This window comes from Fringilla coelebs (genome assembly GCF_963513975.1).
Source record: "Fringilla coelebs genome assembly, chromosome: 2".
In the NCBI taxonomy this organism is placed as follows: Eukaryota; Metazoa; Chordata; class Aves; order Passeriformes; family Fringillidae; genus Fringilla; species Fringilla coelebs.
In genome coordinates, this window is record NC_140029.1 from 64971943 (window position 1) to 64983729 (window position 11787).

The 11787-nt window shown below is 39.3% G+C and overlaps 1 protein-coding gene across 2 annotated transcripts in view; it reads right to left on the minus strand.

Moving 5' to 3' along the window:
• COG6 (component of oligomeric golgi complex 6) overlaps nt 1-4675 on the minus strand; it is a 55267-nt gene extending 50592 nt beyond the window's left edge. Inside the window, exons 1-4 of one of the 2 annotated variants that reach the window (XM_084226453.1) lie at nt 4524-4675; nt 3745-3888; nt 3373-3444; nt 22-80 (exon numbers count right to left, since the gene is read on the minus strand). In XM_084226453.1, the coding sequence (XP_084082579.1) occupies nt 22-80; nt 3373-3444; nt 3745-3888; nt 4524-4652 (404 nt within the window). In that variant the 5' untranslated portion in view covers nt 4653-4675. Of the gene's footprint in view, nt 1-21; nt 81-3372; nt 3445-3744; nt 3889-4303; nt 4384-4523 lie in introns of those variants that run through there. The other variant, XM_084226454.1, reaches the window with a different exon arrangement.
• Between the last annotated feature and the right edge of the window lie 7112 nt (nt 4676-11787).

The following is an 11787-nucleotide window of genomic DNA, read 5'->3' on the forward strand; positions in this document are numbered from 1 at the left end:
TAAATAAGGTAGTATACATACTTTTCTGCCTGGAGTTTTGTGGTTTTTACAATCAAGTCCTGGGTTTGTTCCTTTGCTGCCTAGAACACAATTATAATTGTTAAGCATGTTTAAAACACAAACATATCAACTGTATTAAGCAAGCTTTAAAAGAGGTAATACTTTTGAAGCTTTCTGAGTATAAGCAATTTAAAGACTATACTCTTTGAAATAAAAGGCTTTCTTGAAACAAGTATTCACTAACTCTCCCTATGTCCAGGCACTAAAATAAATAAATTTGTATCCTTATCCATATATATTTTCATATTTATATACACATATATTCACACAGTTTATTTTTAATTTATATTTACTGAGAAAGACTATAAATATTAGTGTAATAGTTCTGATTATTTTGTATGCCCATCAACTGTAAATCGTTTGCTGTCACAAAATAAAAAAACTAAACAAATACCTTTGGATGCTATACAACCCAGTACCAGCGTCCACTCAGACTTTTTAGAAAAATGATGAACACAGCTTTGCTAGTATAAGGAAACCTAGCTCTACAGTCCAACAGCTTACAGAGCTGCATGGACCAAGGACAATTATTAGGAAAAATTTCTTCAATGAAAAGGTGGTCAGGCATTGGAACGGGCTGCTCAGGGAGGTGGCTGAGTCACAATCCCTGAAGGTATTTAAAAGATGCGCAGGTGTAGCACTGAGGGACAGGGGATAGTGGTGGACTTGGCAATGCTGGGTTGGACTCAATGATCTCAGAAGTCTCTCTCAATCTAAATGATTCTACCATTCTAACTCAGGAAATTAAACACAGCCCTAAATATTGAGTGATGGCAGTGCAAGGGAATCCATGCAGACACAATTCTGCGTCAGCCAGCAACTGCATAACTAAAAGGATTGCTGCAACTAAAGAGTTCTGCAACTTATTGCTCTGTGAAAAGCTAAAAGACAGCAGGATTTTTTGGCTTCACACTGGATGCCACCGGTGAACCCTTATGCAGAAAAACTGAGACAATTTAACAAAAAAAAAATCCTAAAATCAAAATGCATTCAGTATAGAATAATACTGCAAGTAAGAGATGGAAATGGCAATAAAGATATTCTGTGAATAATTCCAATACTGTATTACAGCCAAATTACAGCTTGCCAAATTGAAGATGCCAGTCTTGAGACCCCTGAGAGGTTTAGCAAAAGTATATATACACACTAAATCATTTCAGCCTTTTTATCTGCCACTACATTAGTAATAACAGACAAGCAGTAAAAGTACAGGAATGCTTTGAAAGGTGAAAGTGGGACTGTAACAATTCATGTCCAACTTAATTGCAAATTTCAATAAACAAAGAAGAGGAAATTTGCTTTCTTTCCAGTACTTTCTGGGCAGAAGTACTGATTACCACGAACAATGCCAACAGTAGGATAGCAGAAAAAAAGGAAAAGCATTTTTTCTGAATCTAGCTAGATATAGCAGGAAGACAGTGTTGACATAAGTGCATTCAAATACACGCCAGATATTGTCAATATTTTATGTATGAAATATAAGAGTTTACATCTAACCTAACCAGGTAACTGTCAGAAATGAGCCAGACATGCTAGAGAAATCAGAAAGTTGGTATTTGATGTTTCTTTTATATCCAAACCAGAAATATTTTTCTCTTCCTCCCCACCTCAGTATATTAGTTAACAATTTCATTATACTTCAACTCCAGTGAATTCCATTTCAGCACTTGCTCCTTCTCTCTCTTTCAGCCACTGTATTTCTCAAGTCACTGTCCTAAAATCAGATGTGACAATATATGGCTATTTGGATCAGATGGTATTACAAACTTATAAAATAACAAAGCTAAAAAGCTTTTTGGCTTATCCAAATATACTCCCTTTCATGTCCTGCATTTATTCTGCTTTCTTAATATACTGCTCTCTTTGCACACTTTTCTGCATTATATGCCCCAAATCCTCCTTTTTCTTTCTTCTATTTGCTCTATGTAGCTCATTTTTGTCTTCTTATTCAGCTTGAGCACACGCCTGCAAGTCTTCCTGTCCTACTACAGATAGAGTACCTGAGTATTTCACAACTGAGAGCTAGTTCATGAGCTTATTAACTTTGCATTCATACAAAGAAAATATGGATCAAATCAAGACAAGTTATGAGTTCTACAGGGCTCTAGAGGAAACCTCCTGTGGGGCACAGAACAAAACTACCTATTGACTTTAACAGTAAAAGAAATCTCTGCAGGGTGGCTCTACTCTGGGAAAAGAAAAAAAATCACAGACAACAGTAACACTTCATGATCTAAAGACAGAAAAGAGCAAAAATCTGCATGGACACTTGACTCATTTCCACATCTAAGAGCTTACTCTAACAGTTCCTGCACTGCACTAGGGAATATATTCACATTAACAATGTTCAAAGAGATCTGAGACCTCTGAGGCGCATTACCCAGTTCCTTCCAAAATGAAGTACTGCAGTTGGCTATGCTGTACTCTCACATCTTTTGGTATAAGTTCATCAAGCTACGAGCATTTGAACAATGACTGTGAAACCTATTGATCTAAGTAGGAGGACATCTAATATCCACACACACATATGGAGAGGAAAACAACTGTTTTCACAGGATTTTTTGGTGAAGGATTCTTATTCACATACTGTAACTTATGTCTGTAATGGGAACTGGCTTGGTTTGGCAACACATCTACACTTCAGCATCCATAAGCTGTTTATATGCATCACTGCACTGAATTTTGAACTTGTACCCTAAAACCAAGCCAGATTTAGTAATGCACCATAAAACACAAGCATCCTACACTCCCCAGCCCCACCAGGAATATTACAGATTCAGGATTAAGGCGAAACAGAATTGGTTTTGTGGCATATCAGCATTCTGAGACAATGTTAAGAAACAAAACCAATACACTGAAGATGCAAACCAGATTTGCCTCCCTCTTAGAACTACCAGATACTTTCCTATGAATATACTTGAAGTAATTACATGAGCACATAATTCAAGAGACACTGTCAATACAAAAACCATTTTAAATGGAAATACACAAATTAACCCTTAAATCTCACATACATCCAATCTAATAAAATATCTCTCCACTGACACACACATGGATTTCACATTGCTGTTATCAAAATAAGTATAGGGCTGCATTTTGAACTGCAGTTTGGAAGAAATTAAAATTACTTCCTTGATACATTTTCTAAACAAATAAGAAGAAGAATATTAACATCCTAAAGTAACATAACATAACCATGGAAACATCTTGGTGCTGCTGGTAATCCTCAAAAATAACTCTTTGTGCTTTTAAAAGGACAAAAGTCACATCTCAAAAGGAAAAATATTCAAAGCACTTCCATTTATGTATTACCTTCAAACGACTGGACATGTCTTCACAGCAGCTGCTCATTGCTTGCACATCTTCATTTATACTTTCAAGCTCCTAAATAAGTTCAAATAACAGTAACTATGTTTTTCATCAGAAATGCTGTGTCCAGGCCCAGTTTCCCACCACAATTAGATGCCCCAGTTTCAAGGTACATTGTTGCTCCAGGCTCCCTGTTAGTCAGTGCAGAGTAATGCACCTCTGAATATCAAGATTCACTCAGGATTTGGATCTGTTTGAAACAACCAATGCAACACTTCCAACAAATGAAACAATGTTACTGTAAAAGTATATCTGTACTAGAAAGTTAAACTCTCTTTTCATCCTTTTTTCCTAGTCATGCTGCAAAAACATTACCTCTTTAACTTGCTTGAAAATGTGCACAAATTCTTCATTGATGGCCAAGCTTCGTCGTTCAATGTCTCCACGCAAGTTCCTCCGGGTGCGCAAACTGTTTTCCACAAAAAAGGTCGAGAGAGCCTTGAGTGCTTCCAGCATTTCCTAGAAAATAAAAAACGACCTTCAGTTTGCATGCAGTTACAAAGAAGCAGGTTAAATAGTCTGTACCCATCCCAAGTTCATGGTCTTATTAAAAATAAAGCAAACCTAATAAACGGTTTTAGAGGAAAAGCTACCTGTACCCATCCCAAGTTCATGGTCTTATTAAAAATAAAGCAAACCTAATAAACGGTTTTAGAGGAAAAGCTACCTTAACACACTCCACATCAGCGGGCAAGCAACTAAAATCATTGCTGAGCCTTTCTTCTTCTCTTGTAACAGAAAACTCTGTCCACAATTTTGCAGTAGCTTTAACCAATAAGACTATTTTCTGTAAATGAATGACCGACCCGCAGCAAGAAAACATTTAAATTACAAAAAGCTTGAGAAGTGCCCTTTCGAAGCAAGTAATACAAACCTCTCGACGATCTGAAGGCATAAAATAGGAGCGCGGCATGTTGCTGGAGAAGCGAAAACTAATTTTATTGGCAATTAATGCTGCAAAGGACCGCCCGCAGCTCCGCAGCGGAACTGAGGCTACGGCAGGACTCGCCTCCCCGCCGCGAAGCCTGTCGGGGCCCGCGGCCCCTGACGGCTCATCCGGCCCCCACCCCGTCCCGCGCCGCCGCCCGACCCACCTTGTCATTGTCCAGGCGCGTCTCCAGGATCTTGTTGAGCTTGCGGGACAGCGGGTTGGTGCCGGGGGCAGCCGGGAGCCCCGGGGCGGGGGCGGCGGGCGGCGGCGGCGGCGCGGCGGTGTCGGCCATGGCTGCGGCCCTCCCCGGCCACAGCGGCGCCACACGGAGCGGCTCCGGCGGAAACGCGCTCCGAGCATTCGGTTCCGGCCTAACGCGGGCCGGCCGTAGGGCCTGGTGCAAGGTACCCGGTGCAAGGCGGCACTCGGGGTTTTTCTGTTTATTTCTTTGTTTGTTTTTACTGATAAAATAAACATATACAATTTAAAATATTAATAATTAAAAATCATTTACTTACTAAATAAAGGATTTTGAGTGGATGATACGGGGTTCACTTCATGAGAGCAGGTAGCTGTATTTATTTCACAAAACAAGTGCTTCAGTTATGAGCACAGCAAGAAAGGCAAAAAGAAATGATCTCTCTGTTTTATAAGCTGACAGCAATGGCTGTGATATGTGTCAAAACGAAGATGCTGTCTTGTTTCTGCTGTGCATTTACTGACACAGAGGTGACCTCCCAAGGTCTCCTCACAGCTGCAGAGCACAAAATCACAGAGTCAGCCAAGGTGGAGAAGATCTCTGAGATCATCGAGCCCAACCTACGGCCTGACAGCACCATGTCACCCAGAGCATGGCCCCGAGTGCTGCATCCACTCTTTCATTAAGCACCTCCAGGGACGGTGCTTCCACCACTTCCCTGGGCAGTCCATTCCAATGCCCAAGGACCCTCTCTGCAAAGAAATTCCTCCTAAAGTCCAGCCTAAACCGCCCCGACCGTGACCTCTCGCATTGTCACTTGTCCCATCGGAAATGCTGAGGTGCAGCAGAGGGATTTCTATGGCCTTTTCCACAGGATGGAAAATGGGTGTACAGATTAAGGTAAAATGCCTTAAGGTAAAATGGAGAGAGGATGACTAACAGTGCACAGCTATTATATAATAATATATAATATAATATATATGATATTTTTATATATATAATTATATATAATATATTATATATTATATATTATATAATTTATATATTATATAATATATATAATATAAAATATACGGTATATAATATATATAGTCTATATTATATATAGAATATATAATAATATCTATTAATATATAATTATATATATTATATATTATATATAATATATATATAATATATATAATAATAATATAATGTGAAAAATGTGTATTTTATGATTGGCTTTTCGCCAATATAAAAATGAATATTATATGTGTTATGTTAGAAAGTAATGCTGCATTAATTTTCTTAAGTAAATATAGTTTTAAATATAGTGTTAAATAAATAAATATAGTGTTAAATATAGTTTTAGGTTATAACAAAATGTTAAAATAGAAACTATGCTATGTAAGATACCTTTTTAAAGAGAGGACTTGTACCAGATTGCAGCCACAGGACACCTAAATCTTTCAGAGAAGAAGAATTTATTGCTCTCTTATCGAGTTCTTCCCCCTCGCTCAACCCTGAAGACGCCGTTGGGATTCAGAGGAAGAAGTTGACGCTGACCAGACAGAATCCTTTGTTTGAAGGATTTTATGCATCATGTATGAGATGCATAAACATGTAACAGTCTGTTGCTTTTAAGGGTTAATCCTCTGTTAACGTGTGTCCTTTTTCAGGTTTATTTTGCCCAGAAAGAGGTACCCAGACTGTCTGTAACTCTTTGTTCTTATTGTCTCATATTGTCCTAATCCTAATTGTCCAAAATTTTTATTTTTCTAATTATATTGCTATTTTTATAGCCATTTTATTACTATTAAACTTTTAAAATTCTAAAAACAAGTGATTGGTGTTTTTCACATATTAGAAGACACAGGTTCCACCATGGTATTAGCTATGAAAACAACACCACCTTTCCATTTATCTGATGGTGTGTGGTCAAAACCCAAAGATTCAGGCAGTAGTTTAACTCTTCAGGAGTTTGGTGATTTCACATTGCTCTTCTGAAGACCCTTCCTGAAAATAACTGCAAGCAAGTCAAGTAGACATTGCCTTTATGCCCAAGGTGGAGCACTGAGCTTCTGAATGGTTTTATTCATTAATTATTTATTCTTTTAGTTTGAGTCATTTACCTCAAGGAAAAGCTGTGTGACCAGAGCCCTTAAAATCTTAGTGTGATGGAGAGAGTGATAGGACATTTTGTTATTTAATTTTTGTTTGTTTGTTTACTTCCTCACATGGATCCATAAAAGACCAGTTTTTCTGAACAGCCTGTGTTGTGCCTTGTTTCTGTTCTTGGCTAGTCAGCAAGAAGGATTTCAAGCATTTTCAGACACGTTGTTTTCCTTAGTTTCTGTTTCTCATCCACCCTATTACACTGATGTTATCTCCTTCTAGATGTCCTTTACTTCTGACTAAGCTTCCAGGAGCCAGGATCTCCCTTCTCCATGTCAGAAGAGATAAAACAGCCTGCAGTCATCGCAGGTGTAAGCAATTAATATTTAAACATGTCAAGAAAGACCTATTATTAGAAAGATCCCCTCCCACCTATAAGCTGGATGTTGTTAGTTGTTTGAACAACGCTTCAAATGTTGTTAACCTGATGGATGAGTTGACAGTGAAGGCGCACCTTGAAGTCAGAAAGGCTCCAACATCTGAAACACAAGTGTCAGATAAGTCACAACCATTGCCAAGTCTTGTCCAACAAGTTATACCACAAACATACAAGGAGCCAGAAAGAATTCCCTCTATTAGTTGGTACATGCATTTTCTTTTGAAGCAACCAGTTCTGTTTTCAGATGCTTCTTCATGGGTGTGCATTTCTTCAAGAATGTGTTTCATGAGCCAGAATGCTTCTAGCTAATGTAAAACATTGGGCTGACAGGAACCAATGGAGTTTTGAAACTTTTGTTTATCTATGCATGTGTTCTTTTGAAAAAATGAGAAGGAATAATCAACGGGGCACTTTTTTACCTCTCACAAGTCTCAAAGCTGTTTGTATGAGGATACCAGTGCTTATATCTTGTTCATCTTTTAGGAATATTAGATGCAGCTATGAAAAGAAATCTTCTCTTTTTCTGATAGATTTTTCCTCAGAACAGATTTTTTAAACAGAAATGCAAATGTAACTGCAACGAAGTCACCATCTAGAACTCAGTTGGTGTGCCCTGTCTTATATACATCACAAAAGTGGGTTTGGCATGACATTCTTACCAGTCTGCTTGGGCAAGTCTGGTGGGCACCAGCAAACATCCTGTTAAATCAATTGGAGATACACTGTGGGATAAAATGCTTGGATTTTGTGATCTGTAACTCCCAGAAGGTGCTTTGATTTCAGTGGCCAGTTTCTGTGTGTCAATGGCAGACAGTTTGTGTAGTGTGGGTAATTTACACCATTGCAAGTTCCCTTACCAAAGCTTGACACAGCAACAGAACTACAGGTGTCAGTAAAGAAATGCCTGGCACAGGGTGTTTTCTGTTAATTTGCTTAGTTCCTTACTATGGTGGTTTCTGGTTTTGTGGACTTTCCCTCTCAGACAGCAAAACTGTTTGACAGCTGTTACCGCTGTGCAGCTGGTGAAAGTGTTCACAAACCACTCATTTGGAGCACAGACAGGAGCACAGTTCAGCCTGCAGAACAAGGTGTGGTCAGGAATGCCACCTGCTGTCTACCTAGCCAAAGCTAGTAAGAGCTGCTGTACTTTCAAATGCTTGGGAGTACATGTATTTTCTGAAGACAAAGACAAAAAAAAGGTTATAGTAGTAGTCTGAATTTGTTCCACAAAAAGCTAAGTAGTAATAAAACTTCAGTGGATGAATAGGTTGACTGGGGTCAAAGACATGGCTGGATGTATTTCTATACCCTGTGACAAAAGAGGAGTGACAGAGCAGGACATAAAGAAAGTATTTCCTTAAACACAACGAAGAAGGAATAGTTCCTCTTGTGGGTGTTGTCACAGGCAAATGAGAGTGAGAAAGGAAGATTTCTGTGATGAAGGAAATGTACAAAAGAAAATGTACAAATACACTAAAAGAAGGGAGGGAGGGAGGGAGGGAGGGAAGGAGGGAGAGAGGAAGGAAGTGGCAGAAGTGATGGAAGGAAGGAAGTGGCAGAAGTGATGGAAGGAAGGAAGGAAGGAAGGAAGGAAGGAAGGAAGGAAGGAAGGAAGGAAGGAAGGAAGGAAGGAAGGAAGGAAGGAAGGAAGGAAGGAAGGAAGGAAGGAAGGAAGGAAGGAAGGAAGGAAGGAAGGAAGGAAGGAAGGAAGGAAGGAAGGAAGGAAGGAAGGAAGGAAGGAAGGAAGGAAGGAAGGAAGGAAGGAAGGAAGGAAGGAAGGAAGGAAGGAAGGAAGGAAGGAAGGAAGGAAGGAAGGAAGGAAGGAAGGAAGGAAGGAAGGAAGGAAGGAAGGAAGGAAGGAAGGAAGGAAGGAAGGAAGGAAGGAAGGAAGGAAGGAAGGAAGGAAGGAAGGAAGGAAGGAAGGAAGGAAGGAAGGAAGGAAGGAAGGAAGGAAGGCTAATGCAGAACTTGCCTCAATATGACGCCCAGAGCACATAGGAATGGGAAGCATTATGAAGTCAGGGACGTGAAAGGTTTTGTAAAAAATGCCCATAATTAGTTGGATTTTTCTTACAGTATAATAGATAAAAAGAATATGACAATGCTATTTTGCATAAAATTTACAGGTCCCGCAGTGAAGAAGAGTATCTGAAGGAAGCTGGCCATGATATATTGCTACTCAACTATGTCAGCCCTTTGAAAATATTTGCAGCCCTTTATGCTTACATCCCTATAGATGATCAGGTGAGTGGAACTTGGCTCTGCCAAGCTCTCCACTGCACACAGCATACTCCAAAAGAAATCCACCACTGCCTTAAGATCTTCACTAGTTCTCTGCCGTGAAATTATTCCTTGGCCTTTTCTAGTATTTTGATGTCTTTTTCTGCTAAGGTTGAACTAGAAAATCCAACTAATAGGCAGAAGCACATGAAAATATTCTGTGTCTTTAAGTCAATTAGAGCTGGGTTTTGTAATGATTTATTTTCTTAGAGGTTAATATTGTAGAATCTTTTCACCAGGCCAAATCAATCAATTTCCTGAGCTAACTTTTTTTCAAAAAACTCAGACAATACTGACATCATCTGGAAATTTGAAATATGACTCTGTGAATGATTTGGCCAAAGGTCACCCTGAAAGCAACATGTAGTCATGTAGTCTGTGTCCCTTGAAGGTCCAGGAGAATGTACAGTTCTAAAGTTTTAGGTTAGCTCATGCTATCGTGCTTGAGGATTTATTGTCGTGCCTCACAGTCAGCAGTAGTGGCTCTAATATATGTGATGCTGAATCAGCCACCTGACTGAGGAGCTATAAAACTTCTGTTTGTTATAACTCACTGAAAAGATAACACTAGCAGTACAGTGTGCACTTTATACATACCAAACTCATGAAATCTTCCTGTTCATCTCCTGCTAAAAAAACTCAACCATTGATTTCAAGGGAAGTATTGTATCAGCAAAACTAATAGGGTTTAGTCTAAATTTGTTTCTAGAACATGGCAGAATAAAGGACCTTTCTAAGCGGAAGATTGTCTAAACTATGTGGCCACATCCCTGGCAAGGTCAATTACATTGGTCATGGCACTGCCACTCACTTCAGTGAGGGACCAAATTTCACCTAAGGAAAAAAAAAAAAAAGAAACAAATTATTTAGATTATGGAGCCATGAGAACAAATATCTGCTTGTGGCTGATGAACTGCATCATCTTAGTGATGACCACGTGTCTGTGCCTGAAGTATAAAGCTTATCTTCCTTTGCATATACTGACTAGTATGCTTACCATGACAATAACAATATAGCAAAAAAAAAATTTTTGAAAAAAGAAAATACAAGCAGGACACTTGACAAATTATGATGTGTGCCAGGCCTGCTGACCTATCTCTTCAAGCAATGTCTGTCTGCTGGCAAAAAAAGTCTCTGGAATGTGTTCTGTTTTATAGGTGAAATAAAAATAACCCAAACAACTGAACAAAAATTACAACTATTCACCACCAGACAAAAAAAGATTATCCTTCATTATGTCCTGATCTCAGCTGAAGTCAATGTCTAGTAAAGAAAATCTAGAGAATGAAACCTAAATTACTGGGCAGTGCCCTCAGATCAGCTGATCACCAAAAGGCTGTCTATGAGATCATGACCGGGTCATGATGGGGGTCATGACAAACCAAAGGTAGATCTAATGAATTGCAAGAACGACAGCATTAGAAAAATACCTTTGGAGTCAGTACATCAGCAACACAAGTATTGGCAAAGCCTGCTGCAATCTTTAACTCCAACTGCTGTATTTTAATCCAGACCTGTGTGTCAAGCGTCCATATCTTATGGATCTCTGTCAAATCTCTTAGTGCTTTCCTCCTTTGACTTTTCTGGTATGTTTCTTGTGAACAGGCTCTTCTTGTAATGCCCTAGTGGAAACTCAGGCATTGCCTTAAGCCACCCCCCCCCCACCCCCACCCCCACCCCAGCATTTGTGTTATTTCCAGAACCCAATCACTATGGTCACTTTGTTTGCAGAGTTCAAGTTACTGAAGATGTCTGATAAATTATATTTCAGCTTATATTTCTGTCATTCATGATTCATACAGGACTCCAAGACAGTATAACTCCACTTGGCAGGACAAGAGATGCATAGATGTAGAATGAAATGCATTTTTGCAGCCTTTTTTTTTCCCCTTTTTTTATTACATTGACTGGCTGGTCTGTGTTTTGAAGCCAATTTGAATTTTCCAAAGCTTCTTTTAAACTCCTGCTATTCAGCTTCTGCCCTCTTGCCCTTTTTGCACCTACCTACACACACATACTTCTTCCATGCAGGCAGGGTAGTATGACACTCTTCTCTCACCTCCTGGCAATTTCTTTACCATAGTCAGTATCCAAAGTAAAGTGCTTAGGGTTAGTAACTGCTCTGCTGGATCTGGTAGCTGTTCCTTGGGACGTAGTAGCATAAGAGGATAGAATTCTCACCTTGCTAGCCCAGCAAATCCTGCACAAACGTTGTAGTGGCATTGAACAGACAAGATTATATGGTCAGGGACGTCTGGCATGTAGAAACTCCCTTTTAAATGACAGCTAACAATTTTGTCAAGCAAAAGTGTATCTGGAGCCATGAGCGCACAAGGAGGGAAAAAGCTGTAGTGGGGCATGAGCCAAAAATTGTACAGCTTCACCACAAAAGCCATTGTCTTGTGAAAGAGCACT